This window comes from Leptodactylus fuscus, chromosome 10 (genome assembly GCF_031893055.1).
Source record: "Leptodactylus fuscus isolate aLepFus1 chromosome 10, aLepFus1.hap2, whole genome shotgun sequence".
Taxonomy (NCBI): domain Eukaryota; kingdom Metazoa; phylum Chordata; class Amphibia; order Anura; family Leptodactylidae; genus Leptodactylus; species Leptodactylus fuscus.
Window position 1 is genome coordinate 8,695,781 of NC_134274.1, and position 20,208 is coordinate 8,715,988.

The 20,208-nt window shown below is 43.5% G+C and overlaps 1 protein-coding gene across 5 annotated transcripts in view; it reads right to left on the reverse strand.

The window, feature by feature from the left end:
* Nucleotides 1-2,878: 2,878 nt before the first annotated feature.
* Nucleotides 2,879-20,208, reverse strand: part of LDB1 (LIM domain binding 1) — a 112,659-nt gene continuing 95,329 nt past the window's right edge. For 2 of the 5 annotated variants that reach the window (XM_075257870.1, XM_075257871.1), the window contains exons 2-11: nt 14,374-14,476; nt 13,129-13,173; nt 12,774-12,849; nt 12,566-12,668; nt 11,256-11,428; nt 7,433-7,555; nt 7,202-7,285; nt 6,911-7,034; nt 6,680-6,828; nt 2,879-3,395 (exon numbers count right to left, since the gene is read on the reverse strand). In XM_075257870.1, the coding sequence (XP_075113971.1) occupies nt 3,165-3,395; nt 6,680-6,828; nt 6,911-7,034; nt 7,202-7,285; nt 7,433-7,555; nt 11,256-11,428; nt 12,566-12,668; nt 12,774-12,849; nt 13,129-13,173; nt 14,374-14,476 (1,211 nt within the window). In that variant the 3' untranslated portion in view covers nt 2,879-3,164. Of the gene's footprint in view, nt 3,505-6,679; nt 6,829-6,910; nt 7,035-7,201; nt 7,286-7,432; nt 7,556-11,255; nt 11,429-12,565; nt 12,669-12,773; nt 12,850-13,128; nt 13,174-14,373; nt 14,477-20,208 lie in introns of all 5 variants that reach the window. The other 3 variants (XM_075257872.1, XM_075257874.1, XM_075257875.1) reach the window with 3 other exon arrangements.

Sequence of the window (20,208 nt, forward strand, 5' to 3'; positions counted from 1 at the left end):
AGGTCTGCCTCATGTCTGTGAGATGGATATATTAGGCTTTTTTGGGACCAGACCAAAAAAAAAACCCAAAAAAACAAAACACACCTGATGTACCCATTGACTTCCAATGTTCTAAATCTGGACCAAAAGAACATCCATCACGTCTGCTTTTCTAACAGTCGTGCACATGGGCCCTTCACTGTTTGGCCCCGTTTATCTAGTCCTGTCGGGTCCTCCAAGGCGAGGGACACTCTTTACTCTACAATTAGATTCCCTGTTGAAATCTATGGCCAGGTATATCCAACATGGCTGGAAGTGACCCCAATGGCTTCCTAACACCAATATGGTGCCTGTTGAGACATGGGGGGGCACAAACTTAACAGAATTACAAGGAATACTTTAGAACAACCAATAAGTTTAACAAAAAACATTTTTTTTTCTTCCTGGTTTTCTCTCTTTTAATGTCCTTGAACACAACACAGACTTGCATCAGACACCACTGTATATTCAGCAGTTCTGAGCCGTACCCAAGGGCAAACGTAAAAGGTTAAAAAAACAAAATAAATTAAAAAAAAAAAAAAAAAAAAAAAATCACTTGAAGCTATTTTTATACAATACAAAGTTCCTAAATTTAAAGGAATTCTTCACAATTGCTGCTAATGGGTGTAAACGAGGTCTCCATGGACAAAGCTGCTCCAATCCCTATGCCAAGGGACGGTATAGCAGCCATCGTAGAGTACCCCTTTAAATTGAAGGCTACCACATTCACTCTCTTGATTTGGACTGAACCCCCGAAAGAAAAAAAAAAGGGGGGGGGCTTCGGCCCTCACACCTATGGATGCAAACTAGACCATTGAACATTACATGGTGACAGAACTGGTGACCAAAAATAAACCCCCATTTATTACAGTCCTCATTATGGGGACACAAGAACGTCCCTCCCCCGCCCCTCCCAAATATCGTATTACCTATACAGATTTAAAAAAAATAAAATTAAAATAAAAATAAAATGAAGCTTTTCTAAATGATAAAATACATTAAGACTAGAATTACACACGGCTTCTACTGAGCGGAAATGTACAGGCACAAGATACAGAAACCCAAGCGAGAGAACAGGTTGGTAAGGAGGGGGGGGGGGGGGAGGTATAATCACACAACTTTACATAGAAGGGAAGAGCGCCGGCCTTATCGGCCTCTTCTCTTCCACTCGGAGGGATTACAAAGGAATTCGGCAAAGTCTTTCCTTGGTTTGAAGCTTTTGGAACTGTATAAAACAAGATTCCCCAGAGATATAGAATAAGCCAGTACAAAATCAGGACAGCATTTTTTTTTTAACTTACTTTTTTTTTTTTAATAATATTATTTAAAAATAAAAAACAAAAAAAAATAAAATAAAAACAGAATAAAAAAAAAAAAATTAGAAAAGCGAGAAAGAACGAGGCACTGTGGAGGTCTCAACTGCTGGATATCGGTGAAAGAAAGAGGATGAGTATGTACAATGAGATGGAATGGAGGGAAAAAATAAACTAAATGCCCGCGTCATGCCACGCTACCCGATAAAAAGTGCCGCTTTACACCTGCATAGCTCTGCCCAGCCACTATAAATTATAGGGGTGCTCTATTATTGTCCTGTCCCCAATGCCCACCCTTACTAGAGACGTCTATATGTCCTTACCTACCTATGGCATTTCTACGTAGCACTATCACCTATGCAGATTAGAGATGAGCGAGTAGTATTCAATCGAATACCTCGCTCCCATAGGAATGCGTGTAAGCGGCCGAACAGCAAGGGGTTAAGCGCATCAAATATTCACTGCGCTTAACCCCTTGGTGCTCGGCCGCTTACGCACATTTCTATGGGAGCAAGGTATTCGATTGAATAGTATTCGCTCATCTCTAATGCAGATATGATTGTATTTGCATAGGCCCAATGGTCTAATGTAGCTGCCCTATACTACATAAAAACTATAGTTCCCACATACGAAAAAATGATAAAACTGGCTACCCGAAGTTACCTCTAGAGGGAGCTCAGGAAACCGTACGCAGTAAGCTCCTGAGCTCCCTCTACTGGTGACTGCAGGTAGGCAGAATTTTAATACTTGAAGTCACGTGTCATAAAAACAAAGCCCCAATCGCTATAAAGATATATAAGAAATTGCTATAGCACAGGACGTCAGAGGGAAAACCATCACGGTGTTAAAAGATGGTTACTTTTAAAGGGATCAAATAAATCAGGGTCTTTGTGCAATTGAAGACATTGCCTTTAATTCGTGCTGACAGTCTTAGATTGCATTTGACTTTGTATAAATAATCTAATAAGAAATTATTATATGGGACCTGAACGTTACCCGCCCTTTACTCATTCCTAGAATGAAGGGGGCATAAAATTAAAACCGAACTTTAAAACGCTGCCCATTTTTGGAGCCGTTCCGCTATATACAAATGCTGCCTCCATAGGAATCCAATGCTATGATAGATCTATATACACTAGTAAAGGCCACGGGTGACCGAGCACCCTCTACTGGTCAAATGTAGAAATCCAGGTACATGATTTTCTGGAACCACAGCGCCATCTATAGTTAATTTAGTAAATTTCTGTAGCATTAACTATTCTAGGGCTGGATTCCATTATACGCATCAGATAAATTTCCTTACTTATGCCTAAAATTTTCATTTTTGTCAATGCAGATGATTTGTGTCCGGGGTTTGTTGGAGTGGACATAAGAAGAGCTGGACTAGTAACCCTTTGCGAGGTCACTCGTCCATACACCCAATAGGTCGAGGCCGCAGCATAGCGGCCCACTGGCATTTTAGTACTGACAATGAAACCCGCTCCCACCCTAAGACTTTAAATTTACAAACCAGACCCCCTCCCCCCCACCACCGCCACATCCCCCTCCCCCCCAAACTTTGTTCATTTGCAGTTACTTCTCCACAGTACCTCCGTTCCTCTCGCGGTAACCCCTTTCCTATAAGGGTATGGCCTGTAGCAAAGGGGTTCATTTTAAAATGTCATTTTTTTGTAATTTCAATTTACAGGTAGATAAGTTTCAACTTTTTTTTTCTTTTTCTCGTCTTTTATTTTAAAACAAACATTTTGTTCCTCCACATCGGCCTGTTATACACATATATATATTTTATTCTATGTTTTTTTTTTGTTTTTTGTTTTTGTTTTCGCTTTATCTTTACTGTGAAGCCTGTGAGGTTGGGTTCTCCGATTTGCTTTCTTGGCTTGAAGGTGGTTTGCTGTTCCAGGGGCTGTTGGCGCCTAGTGCGGGGGAGTTATTGAAGCTATCCTCATCGTCAATTCCATTGGCAGCATCAAACTGAGTGTTCTCCAGGCGGGTTATCAGTCGCTCATCTTCATCCCCGAATTCTCCTCCCATAAGGGTTGGTTCGCCCACCACCATTACATCCTGAAAGGGAAGAGTTCCAGAAACATAATCAAGGCAGAGGCGTGTCCCTTCCTTCCACTACTACGCGTGGTCAGAAGCGGCTTCTCGGAGGTCAGGGGAAAGCTGAGGCCTGCAAAAATGCATGTAACGTAAGGGATGTAGGATTAAAGCCCCACAGTCATTACAAAGCAGCATGTGTTATGCATTACCCATATCTACTCCTGCTAAGAACCTGATGTGGGGCTTGTCACATGGATGCAGGTTCTGCCTGAGCTTACTATCGTCCCCCCACCACCACCTCCCCCAATACCATACCAACGTTCCCAAATTTGCTGGGACTGTCCCAAATTTCCATAAAACAGTTCTGTCAAAATCAGGCATGTTCCCACCCAACTCAGATTAGGAGTAAGCAGGGGCGGGACCTAAAAGGTCCCCATTTTATCACTATACCGTCCTGTAACAGTTCTATTAGACTAATAATAATATGTGACTGTTTACGTGAAAAGGGCCCAGATCGTCGATACTAATTATAGAGAAAATAGTCCAAAACATATTTGGGTAAAAAAAAAAAAAAATCACAATTTTGTTTTATGCAAAAATTTTATTTAAAAATATGTCAATTGTGCTTTCAATAAAAAAATTTTTGCTGTTTCGGACAATGTTACACCATAACCGTTACAATGATACCAAGAACTCCATATCGACAATGTGGGCCCTTTTCACATAAACAGCCACATATCTTAGGGTAAGTTCACATGGGGTTTTTTGGTCAGGATTTTGAGGCCGTATCCGCCTCAAAATCCTGACCAAAAGATGGCTCCCATTGAAAGACACTCCCTCCTGACTAGGCCTATTCATTTGGGCCTAATCCGGAGCGGAGTGCGCGACTGGATGCCGGTGCAGTGCACCAGCATCCAGTCACAGCTACCCGTATTTTGGACCGCCGCCTCAGGTTCCGGTCCAATAGACCCCATGTGAACTTACCCTAACACCACCACCTAACAATGACGTTCCGTCTGCAAGAGAACGGCGGCCAGGTGTATATTCTAAAAACATGGCCTCAAATGCAGATAACAAGGAGGTTACTAATATGGGGTAAACCATGGGGCACTTTGTAAACTTTTGCACAGTCTAGAAATCCTCCAAGGTTACTAGAAACCCAAATAACCTAGAGTAATGGTGCTGGCAGGCGTGAACCAAAGGCACGGTGGGAATTGTATTCTTTACAGTATGTTCTTAGTGTTAGGTTTCCAATAGCTTGCAATAGCAACTAGCAGAATTGTGAATGCAGCTCTGAAGTATAACTTGGGATCAGTAAAAGTGACTACATTTGTCATGTTATGTCCATATACAGTATACATTATTCAAAGTGTTTAAAGGTTAGAAGTCTGCTGCAAGACCAGCTGTGTGGTATAAAAACCCATTAGGGGGATTTCGGATTGTCCATTTTGGACCAGTTTCTATTAAGCCGGGTTCATGTGGATGGATTTGATCCAAACATCGGCCACGTTTTCCAGACTGAGCCCTGAACCAGGACCTGGACTCCCAACATCATAGTCCTGTATGATGATAGGCGTCCGTGAATCTGTACTGTCTTGTAGTGAAGACACAGTTACAGTATGGGACTGTACGGCCACAGAGGTACCTAGTAGTATAGGTAGATATGGTGCTGGGGGTCTGGGTCCCCGCTCAGGGTTTGGTCTAGGAAATATGGACAACATCCAGTCCATATCTCCTGGGGAAAAAACCCAAAAAAACGTCCATTGACGCCGACTGTAGACAGAGCAAGGAGCAGTGATAAAGTGTCTAAGACTTGAAAGTGTCCAGTAGGTCCTTGCAATACTTGGTCAGCTCATTGATTTGACTGAACCCCATGTCATGCTTCATTTCTCCTGTGGTGGCGCTGCATTCCACAATCCTGGGAGTCCCAGCAGGCAAACACTATGCTAACAAAAAGACCTTGTCCAAAGCAGATATAACGTAGTAGATTTAGGACAGATCTCTACAACAGTTACCTGTGCAAAAGATTTCACAAAGTCCTTAAAATGTAGAGAAATTAATCAGATATGAAGGACTTTCCTGCATTTCAGTCCATGGTACTGTATAACATGTATATAACAGAATATACATCCTGGATCTGGCTGTGTCTGGCTTACATTACAGCGCTCTGCTAAGCCACAGTACACACACAGATCATAAATAACTGGTTAATACTAAGATGGGATTCTCCAGAACCAATACTTACAGCAGACGTCTGCCACTAAACTGTGTAGTACAATTGTAGCTTGTGGCTCTACAATATGCTGGGAGTAGTAGTACTACAACAGCTAGAGAGTCCGTGGTTGTATGTCCCTGCTACTGGACAGACTAGCAAGCTGGAAGCTCTCACTAGCGCCACCTACATGATGTAAGACATTGGCTGCTCAGAGCCGAGAACAAAGCTGCTTGGCGGCCAATGACCTGACGTTATGTTTCCAGGAATTGTTATCCAGTTTCCCATAATAAGGGATAAGTAGACTGAGAATGTCGGAGTAGGATTAGAGTAATGGAGACCCCGTCCATCAGGGCAGATCGGGCTCTGCTGCTGGTATTGGTTCTGGAGAACATTACACACGTTTGCAGGCAGAGAATTGGGGCTAAAGAAGAATCCATCACCATTACTAATCCTAGCAATGTGTATAACCCTGCAGAGAGATTACAAGGGCAAATCAATGGATTTAGAGAGACGGCGCCACTTTTTGACATGAGGGAGAGCAGGCCATACATGAAGCATTATAAAAGGGATCAAATCTAGCAGCTACTTATTGATGTCAGGAGCTCGGCCTCCAGCAGAGCTGTTTGAAGGGGCTGCAGCACTTAAGCACGCGCTGTGACCCCTTTACTGTTTACATCATATGCCGGCCATGCAGTGTACTTACAACCTCATCCCATTGTCTTCTATGGGATCAGGCTGTAATAACATCACACGGCCACTATGAGGCAGATGAAGTGCGATGTAAACTGTGAAGGGGTCACAGTGCTGCATCCCCTTCAACAGGGTCTCCATTGTCTGACCCCCACCAGTCATTATAAGACATTTATTGCTCCCTTGTCAGAAGAGGCGCCGACTCTTAAAAAAACATCCTACCGTAAATAAAAATTGCGCGCTCGCCTACAAGACCGATAAAATTACAGACTTGGATGCTATATGGCCTTGGTAACGATTTTTGTCCTTTATAAACTCGCCACACCGTGCTCAGCACCATTACCTCCTAACCAGGGCAGGCAGATAAAACAGAAAAAAAAAATTAAAAGGTGATGCTTACAGGTACCTGGCTGGAGAGGGCGAAGGTACTGGCCGGACTTTTCTTCTTGCTGTTACTGTTGTTTGTGTTGCCCCCTCCAGAGCTCATTGTGCTCCCCCCAGACATCTTCCTTTTCCTCCTCTTGTTTGGAGCCTGTCGGGCTGGTTCAGCTGCAGGGACGACACAAGAGAGGTCAGAATGGTACGGGGGTCTTGTAATAATGGCAGGCATGCAGTTCTTATGAATGCTCACCAGGTGGCGCTACCATCCTCTGCCATTTCTGAAATAGACACGTCTTTAAGCAGTCTCTGGGGCTTAAGCTGTACGTCTTGTGCCGGGACATGAGCTCCTGCATGGGCTCCAGAATTACACACAGCTACAAGTAGAGAAGACAAAAAATTAGGTCACAAATTCCAAATAGACAGAGCTCTATCGATAGTTGTGGTCCAGGGGCGGGTATCGCTTATAGGTCTGCACTGGATCCCACTCCTACCGCAACAGAAAACCATCCCGTTGACTACTAGACCGCCATCATATGCTCACCCGGAGGTAGTTGAGCGTAGAGTTTGAGAGTCCACATCTTGTGATATTCTTTGACAACTGGTCCAACATTTGGGGGTCCTGGGCCTAAAAATACCCAAAACAATTGGAATTATAAGTAAGAAATGGTCCCCTCTTCTGAAGATACGGAACATGACCATATTAATAGAAACATATGACATCACTAAGCTTGGATGATGTCATCAATCTCTAAATCTTATATTCTGGACTTACATGCATGGCGAGGATACTGCGAGGAATGAGCTCTCGATGTTGTCGGATACTGAAGTGCCACGTTTTTATCCTCATCATGTCGTCAAACATGAACTCCAGGTATAACCGCCCCTCTACACACACCTATAGAGAGGAGAACAGATCTGGTTATGTATACAGGATAGGAAACACAGAAATATACAGTGGCTGTACTCACAGATCACCACTAGATGGCATCAGCACAATCTGGTCCTTATATAATGGGGTATAGCGGGGTTCTCTTAGGGCAGAGGTGTGTGTGTGTGTGTATAATATATATATATATATATATATATATATATATATATATATATGAGATTATATATATATATATGAGATTATATATATATATATATATATATATATATATATATATATATATGTGTATGTATGAGATTATATATGTTTATTTAGCGGACATGCTTTAATCAAATCCCATTGACTTATTCTGAGGTTTTTACCCCCAGATTTCAGGTGTCTTTACATTGGAAAACACTCCTCAAAGTTCCTGCATGTTCACTTTGTGTGGCCTAAGCCTTAGGTCGTGTTCACATTGGATTATTAGTAGCAGATTTTCTGCAGCAGAATATCTACTGTACAATGGGCTCAAGTCACAGCTGCCCCCTAGTGGTGGAGCCGGCACTCTGCAGCTCTCCGTACTGCACGTGCTCTCCAGCTTAGACCTGCTGATGGGAAGCCAAGCGCTGATTGGCTAAGCCTCGACCAATCAGCTGCAGCCTTGTTATCAGACTACACAGCACAGGCCTGACTGACTGAATGATGGAGGGCTGAGGAGAGAAGTGACAGGAGAGAGCACCAGTCCTGACTGACTGACTGAATGGTGGAGGGCTGAGGTGAAGACTGAAGAGAAGAGGAAAAAGGAGAAAAAACAAGTGACTGGAGAGAGGAGGCAGCAGCAGTGAGGACTGACTGAGTGATGGAGGGCTGAGGAGAAGAGGAGGGAAGTGACAGGAGAGAGCACCAGTCCTGACTGACAATGATGGAGGGCTGAGGAGAAGAGGAGGGAAGTGACAGGAGAGAGCACCAGTCCTGACTGACAATGATGGAGGGCTGAGGAGAAGAGGAGAGAAGTGCGACATGAGGAGGCAGCAGCAGTGAGGACTGACTGAGGTACTTCATTATATTATTATTGTACAGATGAATCAGCTGGAACTAATGTAGAAAATCTCCACACAAGATGGTCACCTCAGACAGTACATGTGGCCTCCCCCCCCCACACACACACACCGCCATACACTGACTGAAGGAGTTCCCAATATATGTGACCACTCAGAAGTAAGGGCCCCTCCACACCCCCCATACAAGTACTGAGCCCTGTCCACACCCCCTACATAATGAGACCCCTCCCCACCACTCATACATTTACTGAGGAGTCTTCCCACACCCCCATGCACCTACTGAGGGCCCAGCCAGCATTGTAAGCAAATGTATAACTAGGGGAGGAGGCTCCTCAGTAAGGCTCTGGTCACTCATGGGAGAGCTCACAGTCACACCCTATCTGTAGTGATGGCCCCACTTCACTCAAATAGTGTCCTATGGGCATAAAATGTTCCTGTGTGTGGTTGTCAGTATAACCGTATCCATTAGAGAGAGTGTACCTCACAGTATACAGTGGCAGACTAGTGTACATTGCTGTGTGACTTATACATCATATACAGTATGTTCTATATACAGACAATCTATATGTGCTATGGTTATACATATACTCAGACATGCTAATCTATATGTGCTAAGGTTATACATTTATATATGTAATATGCTCACATATACCAATCTATATATGCTGTTATATAAGTCATACTCAGACATACTAATCTATATGTGCTGAGGTCATACATTTATATATGTAATATGTTCACAAATACCAATCTATATGTGCTATGGTTATACATATACTCAGACATGCTAATCTATATGTGCTAAGGTTATACATTTATATATGTAATATGCTCACATATACCAATCTATATGTGCTGTGGTTATACATATTATATACACAGACATAACCAATCTATATGTGATATGGCGATACATTTATATATGTAATAAGCCTGCTCATATCTTTATGTATGTACACTATGTGATCAAAAGTATCCAGACACCCCCAAAAACATCCGTTTTTCATATTAGGTGCATTGTGCTGCCACCTACTGCCAGGTCCTCCATATCAGTGATCTCAGTAGACATTAGACATCGTGAGAGAACAGAATGGGGCGCTCCGCAGAACTCACGGACTTCGAACGTGGTCAGGTGATTGGGTGCCACACATCACGCAGATCAATGCCAAACGACGCCTCGCTTGGTGTAAGGAGCATAAACATTTGACTGAACAGTGGAAAAACGTTGTGTGGAGTGACGAATCACGGTACACAATGTGGCGATCCAATGGCAGGGTGTGGGTATGGCGAATGCCCGGTGAACGTCATCTGCCAGCGTGTGTAGTGCCAACAGTAAAATTCGGAGGCGGTGGTGTTATGGTGTGGTGGTGTTTTTCATGGAGGGGGCTTGCACCCCTTGTTGTTTTGCGTGGCACTATCACAGCACAGGCCTACATTGATGTTTTAAACACCTTCTTGCTTCCCACTGTTGAAGAGCAATTCGGGGATGGCGATTGCATCTTACAACACGATGGAGCACCTGTTCATCCTGCACGGCCTGTGGCGGAGTGGTTACACCACAGTAACATCTCTGTAATGGACTGGCCTGCACAGAGTCCTGACTTGAATCCTATATAACACCTTTGGGATGTTTTGGAATGCCGACTTTGTGCCAGGCCTCACCGACCTACATCGATACCTCTCCTCAGTGCAGCACTCTGTGAAGAATGGGCTGCCATTCCCCAAGAAACCTTCCAGCACATAATTGAACTTATGCCTGCAAGAGTGGAAGCCGTCATCAAGGCACAGGGTGGGCCAACACCGTATTGAATTCCAGCATTACCGATGGAGGGCGCCACCTACTTGTAAGTCATTTTCAGCCAGGTGTCCGGATACTTTTGATCACATAGTGTATGTATGTGCAGTATGCCCGATTGCCCTTTATATATGTGCTATGTCTGCATCACAGCTCTCACTATAAGCTTGCACATACATGTAGTGCACCACGGCTGTGTCATTCCCCATACAGTGCTGTGTATGAAGCGGCCATGGAGCTATTGGGGCCTGCACAGTACTATAAAGTATGGCCATATAGCACACTCAGTAATGCCACATAGGCAGCACATATGTAAGGTGCCAGTGAAGGAGCTGTGGTGTAAACTATTAGCAGAAAGCTATTGGGTGGGGGCCCCAGAACAAGGTCCTCTGGTGGGCCCTAGACCCTTCAGTCTGCAATACCTGCACCACATGGTGACTTTATTGCGATATCCTTAACCTGATTTCTATAGGTAAAATCTTCTGGAAAAAAAAAACTGTTCCATTTTGCTGGTACAGTAATAAGTACCGGCTTTCCCAGACCATTCCACAGCGGAAAATCTGCAACCTGTCTGCTACATGTGAACATATACTTGATATTTGGAATGGGAACGCTCTTGTCTGTTTCCAAAGACCAAATACATTAAAGAGCTGCACATTCTATCCAGTCTAGGAAATCACCTCCGATCGAAAATACTCAGCAAGAATCTCTCTCATATGCTGAGGCTTTGTTTCAGTGTATTAGTATTAGGCTGGATACAATAACACAAACTTAAAGTTTTTGATTTTTAGCAGATGGTTTGTCACTGCTATCAAGCAGACATGGGACTATAAAGTATATGGACCATTTGTCCCCGACATGACACCCTTACCTGTGTGAACATGGGCTTGCCATGCTGTGTGACCATTGTGCACTGATCGCAATCAAGAGAGACAAAGTTATTGTGGAATGACTCCTTAGGGTGTTTCAAGACGTAATACAGCTCTGTGGCGCCACCTTCAAATATACTGCGGAAATACCGGGGAATAAGCGTCCGTCCGATTGCTAAAGGGATAGAAAACAAGACCGGGTTATTTCACGTCTAGTGGTCATACTCTTTGTACAATACGTCACGGTAACGCTCGCACCCAATCTGCCTATAAGTACTATAACTACCACCTGGTAGGTGGGGGCCGGTTACAGATTTTGCACTGGAGTTCAGGTAGCCCTCTTCCAAGCTAAACCTACCGTCTACTGTCACTAGTGTCTTAGGCTATATGCACACAAAAAGCCAAAAACCAACATGTACATATATGAAAAACAGGCACCAGTTGGAGTGGATACTCTAATACTGCACCATAGGTCAATTCCCACCGGATAAGATCTGTGATATGCATGAGAGATAGAAGGTCATCAACTTTAATGCTAATAGATTACAGTGCAGATTATCCCCATTGAAATCCGCACATAATCCTAACTATATGCACATACCCTTAGGGTACATACACACTGCAGATTTGCATGCGGAAAAGATGCACTGTAATCCATTAGCATTTGAATCAGAGATTTTCTTAATTTTCAAGGTCAAAATTGACTTTGGTGCACAGCGTAAAATCTGCAGGACATCCATTGCCTGTGTGGATTTTCAGTATGGATAAAACACGTAAAAAGAGGGGTGAAGCGAAGAACAAAATCTGCGACAAGTTCAATGCAAAATCTGCTTGTGGAATTGGTGCGGATTTTAGAGCAAAAGCGTACAACTTTAAGTGTGTCTTGAGTCTTCTAGCAGCCCCAAAAAAATTACTGAATACCTCCCACTCGTAAAAGCAGTTTCAACAAATATGTATAAGGTGAACTCACAAAACCTTCCTGAAACTTTTGTACCCATTTCAATACAATGCTCCAATCTTGCAGGACAATTTTATGTAAACCAGGGCCATTGAGAGATTGTGCATGTGTATGGAGGGCGATCAGATGCGTCAGCCATTAAGCGTGGCTGCTTTCCCACAGAAACCATGATATTTTGGGCTGTGTCAGGTGTTGCAGTTCAGCAACGCTCACATAAGCTGCAATACCGCACACAGCCACTGAGCATGACTGGCGCCGTTTAGGCAAAAAAGAAACCCTGCCTTCTTAAGCTCCCTTTGAGAAAACAGGCGACAACATCACTAACTTCGCCCGAGCTATATTGACAAGACTCACTGTATCTCTTTGGTCCATCTTCCAAGCAAAAAGTGATGGTCAGCATGGCGTCGTCTTCAAAGAACTCTGTGGTGAAGGCGTCCCACCAGAGATTGTCACATTCCTGTAAACGGAAGTACAGATTACTTAAAGGAAGTCCTTATGAAAGGAGAATTTATATAGTTATAGGTCATCCTAAAAAAAACGAGGAAGGATTGGGATGTCTTACCTCTGTCCAATTTTGGAGACGTTTGTTCAGCTCAAATATTCTGTAGTCTGTCTGGTTCCCATACGGCGTATGTCTCCTGGTAGCAGAACCAACAAAAATCAGAACAAAAAAATAAACTTTAAGGTAGCGCTCTAAGCAAAACTCAACCCTATAGGAATAAAAGTGGGATATTTTCACTGTATTCATACTAGTAAATACAATGCTATGCTACAGAGACACTGACACCAGGGCAGATTTATCAACCAGGTCAGCAATTTTGCAATATTATTTATCTGGGCCTGTAATGCTTAAATTTCTATATATTTACTTATTTTTTTTGTACGAATAAATGAGTGAGAGATCCTAATGTACGTACCCTATCCCAGGCTCCAGGTATGTGGGCGGATACATCGGAGTCGGTCTGAAAGGAGAACAGCAGCATATTCTTAAATGCAGCAAAACTGGAGAACTGACAACCCGTCACCACAAATTCTTCAGCTACATACGTCAAGTTGTCAGGTCTAACCAAGAATCGGCCATACACAAAATGGCTCTTGTTCATCCTTACATGAAGCTGCCTATACACTTTCTATAGCTGGCAGCCAAACACTCATTCAACGACAAGCATTGCTCCAGACCCGCCTTCCCCCATACACACTTGCCTCAGCCGCGGGTGCATATTTTGTAATTGGGAGAAAGGGAACTAAGCTTTTAATGGTAGCTTATCTCACGTAAATGGGAATACCCCTTTAAATGGGGCATGGTCACTCCCTTGGATGTCATTCTCCTAGATGGTGCCTGTCAGAGGTTGGAAAATATGATCTATAGGACTGAACACAATGAAGGGCACAGCAGGGTGTAAACATGGCAAGCATTACATTTATACTACTCTGGAACAAGGTTTTGGGACTCCCATTCAGTATTTCTGGAGGTCACCTTTAAGGTGCAGATACACTGGGACTTGATGGTCACAAATAAACCTTTGGGTTGAGAAAAGTCACCAAATAAAAAGCAGATCACTCACTAAATATTAGACATAAAATGTTATATAATAACAAACTAGAAATCCCTTCCAAACCACTAAGGGCGGCAAAAATGACATCACGTTCCAATGTTATTTCCATATAACACGTTCATAACATAATACTAGCAAGACAGATGGGCACCCTGTCTACTAGGCCGCACTGTGCCATCATAGGCCTCCCCTGTTAATGGTTCCCCTGTCAGATTACATCAGTCGTCACATCATGTATAATAGAGATGAGAATACCTCTGTGATATGGTGTGAGGCCTTCTATTATGACTGGTCAATAGAGTCTTCGCTTATAGGTACGTGAACACATACTGGTCAGCAAGAACTCCATGCACCCATTTCATTCATAAGCAAAATAAATCCGCCTTCAGTTTTGCCCACAGGCTCATGGCACCCCACACACATACCCATTATAATACATGGTCATAAATAAGGGGTCAGTCAGCAAAATAAGGGAGAAGTAGTGCTGCACTGAGAACCGTGACAGCCGGATGTTGACACAGGCACAGCGCCTTAAATGAGTGTGGCTGTGCCTGGTACTGCAGCTCAGACCTATCCATGAATAGTGAGGCAAAGGAGAGTACTTACCCCACATCTCGATCCAGCATTGTGCCTGGGTGGAAGGGGGGGAAGGCGTTGCCGTTCGGGGGCTCCTTTGGCGAGTACAGTTTGAATGACTTGGAGGAACAGCCTGTATAAATAGAAGAAAGCAAAATGTCATACATACACAAACCCATAACACAAGATTAAATCTGAGCGCCGAGGAATGGCGGTCACAGAGCCTTATAACAAGTATTTGTAAAACAGCGAGAGTCCACCATTAAGGCCTCACACACAAGGGTATATTATTTCTTTGCAGATAAGAAAAAATACGGCCATTTGTTTCCCAAAAATTTCTCCACACTCACCCACGGGTTCTATCTGAAATGAACCAGACCGCCATGTTTTTGCCAATCACAATGAATAAATTTACAGCCAACAGCTGTCTTACTCCATCCACAAGGAATCCTGTTTTCGTGACCCACCACACCCAATAACTGCAGTCCACGCCCGTAATGAGGTTTTGGATTTATATTACGATTATCACATCAGGTTTTTAGGAGGAGAACAAGGACACGGGTTATTGGCGTTTATTTTTGGAACCTACATAGATGATGGAGATGACGAATTAAACTGAATCATAATGTGTACAAGCTCTACAACCTGGTCATATCATAAGTTCAGCCTTAGGTGACACGCACATGATATGAGCGTGTCGCCGGGCCATGACTACACGGCACAAGGATGCCATCAGTGTGCCGGGCGTGCTTCTGCGTCCCCATTCATTGAGGCCAGTGAGCATGGTCTGCAAAATGGACAGAAATAGGAGTTGTCCTGAGTTCAGCTCACAGCCCCATACATCAGACCATGAACATACCTGGTTGTCTGTCTTGGGCCATAGAAATGTATGGGTTGGTGTGCTAGACATGAAAAACATGGCTGCACACGGTTGTGAGGACGCACAAGCAGAGGGATCGAAGGCCAGCCAGGTTTATTTGCTGGATATCGCCCCAGCTACGAGCCAGCTTGTATGTACCCAGGCACCAGTCTTCATAAATCTCCCCGCAGAGCTCTAGTGGAACTTTGTAGGTCTCACATTTCATATACAGGTTATTTCCTCTCGGATCTGTATGAAACCTGAGGATACAGTGTTGTGAACCTATTCACAAGGAGGTGGCTACCACCTTAGTATAATGCCATGCTAAGGCACCATATGGCGGCACATGGAACATCTATGGCTGTAGGGTACTAAACTAAGGACTCCAATCACCACTGTACAAACTTGCTGCAATGTCTGCTTGATGGCGGATGAAAAAATCCTGCACACGTTGCATTTTTCTTCACCACTTTTAGTGATAAAAGCAACGCTGTTATATGGCGCAACAGGAGGGGGACATCATTTAGGGGCATACTGTACTGAGGCCATTGATAGGAATGGGTGGAGCCAAAGTGTAAGTGGGCGGGTCTGAGTTCTTACTAAGGGTAAATTCGCACCATCAGAAGGTATGTTTAGAGTACAATGCACAGTGTGACAAAAGTAGGTAAAATATTGTCCCGCAAATACAAATATTTCACCAAAATGTTAACTATAGCTATGTGCAGATGCCAGTAAAACGTATTCCTCTGTATTTATATCTAGTTCAAAGACAGGAAAAAATTAAATTTAAAAAAAAATAAATAAATCATAAAATAAAAAGTCACCAGTCCATGGCACATTATCATGGCATGCAGCAGACTGAGGTTACCCCTCCCCCAGCGGGGTGACCCACATCCTTTGTTCCCTGGCAGGGCGGCTTGTAGGGACACCACTCTCAGCCTTTTGTCTTTCTTACAGCTGAATTTCAATTGGAAATAAAAAAAACAGCCGTCGCCCGGCCACAAGCTCTACACACAGATTAGCAGACAATCCACCATCAATATTCATCTGCCCAACGTCCCGGGCACTTTGCTCTGTTGCACATATCCAATCAATCTAAGAAAAACACAGGTGACGCTATTTCGCAGCAAACATTCTGACTTTACATAATGCTAAATTTCTTTGCAAAAAAAAAAAAAACACAAAACATAAAAAAATAACCAAAAAGACATCAAAGGGACAACATCTAAGCAACACAGGAGTGAGATCAGACAACAAAAATTGATCAGGCTCAGCCCATGTGCATCATAGACTATAATAGGGCACGTGCAGGTTTTTTTTTTTTTTTTTTACACTCAAGGATTACGGGCACCACATGGCCAAGAAACTGCTGTATGAATGTAGCTTTTGGCTAGTTTCAGACAAATTTTTAAGTTTTAGGGCATTTTTAACCACGCTTTTTATAGCACATTCGGCTACAACAACAAAAAAGAAAAGTTATCAAAAATAACAGCCAGAAATTGTGGGTTATCCAATACAGAATAAACTGCATGAAGTAAAAAATAAACAAAAAACACAATGTTCTGAAAAACAAAAAAAAGCACCTTGAAAAATGTTTGGGATGTTTGGCGTTTCTTCTATCTGCATTATTCTCCTTATAAGAGAAGTCTTGAGGCTAAGGGGGCATTCACACTGAGTAACGCCGGGCATGTATCACAGCCGTACACGTCGGCATTACGGCAGACTGCCGAACACTTCCTATTCACTTCAATGGGAGCGCTTGTAACAGTGGTGTTTACGAGCACTCCCATTGAAGTGAATGGGAAGTGTTCGTCAGTCTGCCGTAATGCCGGCGTGTGAATGCCCCCTAAGGCTATGTTCATGGTTTCCGTCCCCAAATCCGCTTAAGGGCAAGTTCACATGGGGGTTTTGTGAAGCGAATTTTGAGGCAGAGGCCGCCTCACAATCCGGTCCAAAAAACGGCTAGCCACGACTGTATTCCAGTGCAGTGCATACAGTTCACTGCATCCAGTTGTGGCATTCTGCTCTGGATTAGGCCCAAATGAATGGGAGCGAGTGTAGCGAGGTGGACGTCCGCGCCTAAATCAGCAGCGGAATCCAACTGAAGAAAGGGCAGGTCGCTTCTTTTTTCCGCAAGCAGAAAAACGAAATTACCAACTCCCATTGATTTCAATGGGAGGCAGTTTTTTAAGCTAGGTTCTGATGCAGATTCCGCATCAAAATCCAGCCCAAAAAATCAGAACTTAAAAATGCAGAGAGAAAAGACCTGCAAGCTGTTTCTGCAATGTAGGACCTCAGCTGAAGCCCCTTGTATGACTGGTTAGTGTGCTATCCAGACACTGACCCATTAATTTCTATGGGCCCATACAAATGACCGCAAATAACATGGCCACATGTGTGACCTGACAGTCTGGGCCACAAAATATAGAAGAGGTCCGATTTTGCAGCCCTGCTTCCCCAACTCCTATTCATCTAAAGAAAGGGACCATAAAAGCACAGCTGGTGTACGGGTGGTACACAGATGACACCCGTCTGTCACCCATGTGCCACCCATGCCGTTCAATCACAGCTGACGGTTAGCAAACAGTCGTGTGCAACCAGCTTTAAAGTTTTTACCAAGACAAAACTCATTGCTAATCATCAAAGCAAAGACGTGCAGAATGCCACAGGCCTTATGTCGTATAGTCAGGTAGGGCAGCATTACAGGTAACTTAAAACAAAGAAGAAATACTAAAAATATGTATACACAAAACAAAAAAACACTAAAGTTCATATTACAGTGTAAAAAAACTGAATTGCATTAAGGGGCTCCTCCGTCTAATACAGATTTTCAAAAAAATTTAGATGAATAATACAAGCTGAAAATCCTAAGGGTGCATGCACACGATGTAAAGCGGCACGGATTCCTGCACGATAACTCGTGTCAGGATCAGCGCTGCAAAACAGAATCCCATTGACTTCAATGGGTCCCGTTTAGCCCGCGTAACACATTGAAATCAATGGGTTAAAAAGCCTCCGATCGATTTCAATGTGTTGCGCGCGCTAAACGGAACCCATTGAAGTCAATGGGATTCTGTTTTGCAGCGCTGATCCTGACACAAGTTATTGTGCAAGAATCAGTGCCGCTCTATATCGTGCGCATGCACCCTAAGTGTGAGATGGCGCCAGGTGACTTTTCCTGGTTCATTTCTGTCACATCCAACCTCCAATATTATCCACAAGGACATCAGGATATAAGACCAGACAGACCATGGATGTGATAGGTTCTGCGACTCAAAAAATAAAATTTCACACAATTTATTTAATTTAGATGAAGCATTTTTACACATTTTTTTTTTTTTAATTTCACAATAGCAGCTTAGATTTAAAAAAAACCAAAACATAATAGTGTCTAATCGAACCGCACTAGTTTCACAAGGTGGGCCCATTTTGCGTGTCCAAATTACGATGACAAGTTTTGGCTCAAGCGATAGGACCTACAACAGGACAGGGACTTGCTCCTTTATTATAAACTGGCCTTACATATAGATTCACATCTACAGGCTGTGGTATCTGCGGACCACCACTCTGATTTTTCCGTTCCATTTTAAAGGCCTAGCCCAATTTGCAGTGGGGCCCGCAGCCCACAAGCATAGCTGGAACATTTACCGCATATTTCTCCCCTACTACACGAAAGGGGTAAAATGTACAGTGAAAATTTGCAAGAAAAATTTGCAGCAATTCTATCCCATGTGGGACTTTATAGGAAGTCATTTCAATTCCTTTCACCTGAATTTGCCATGCGTTGAAACCTCAGCCCTTAGCGATAAAAATGACACAGACCTTTGACGCAGACCTTTCCTTCACCCCTCATATTGAATCACTCGCACGTTCATGTCACCTCCACCTCAAAAACATCTCCAGAATACGCCCTTTCCTTACCAGAGATACACTAAAGGCACTTATTGTCTCTCTGATTCATTCTCGCCTTGACTACTGTAATTCCTTACTAATCGGTCTTCCCCTCACTAAACTCTCCCCTCTACAATCTATTCTGAATGCAGCGGCCAGGCTCATCTATCAGGCTAGACGCTACAGCGATGCCTCCGGTCTGTGCCAGTCACTACATTGGCTGCCTATTCATTATAGAATAAAATATAAACTTATCACTCTCATCCACAAGGCTCTCCATAATGCCGCACCTCCCTACATTTCTTCCCTCATCTCTGTGTACCACCCAACCCGTGCTCTCCGCTCACTCAATGACCTAACACTTCCATCCTCTATTATCAGAACCTCCCACGCTCGTATACAAGACTTCTCCCGAGCTGCACCACTTCTCTGGAATGCTCTACCCCGGACAATAAGATTAACTTCCAACTTCTACAGTTTCAAACGCAAACTAAAGACGCATCTTTTCAGACAAGCCTATCACAATTCCTAATGCACAAAATTGTCTGAACACTTTATAAGCAATGCCGCCCCTGCTACCTCTTGTGTCACCCCCTCTACCTCATAGATTGTAAGCTCTTTTGAGCAGGGCCCTCAGTCCCATTGTGTGAAATGACGTTCTTTGTTATGTATGTCTGTATCTGAACCCTATAAATAAAATGTATTATTATTATTATGACACATTAGCACAATTTTTTTTTCCAAGGAATGTCTCGTGTCTACCAGCCGCTCCATATGCTCCTCTAGAGACCAGAGTAATCGCCTACTATACGGAAGATCTGGCAGTATGCATTACTGAAAAGCCATGACGTCAACATGTTTTGTAGACCCTGGCCTTCACAGATGATGTTTTTCACTTACACAATAGACATTGATGATCGGCTGATCAGTAAGGCAAACTGGGTCTGATCGGTGGTCATCTGGTTGCGAAGACCCCAATAATGACTCAGACTGATGGTGCACCAGTAATCCCCTCCCTAAAGCCCAATTCCCACTATATGGTACCAGATCGCTTCCAATACAAAACAGTTCCAGGCTTAAAGCCTCAAAACAGATGCAATGGACCATTTTTAATG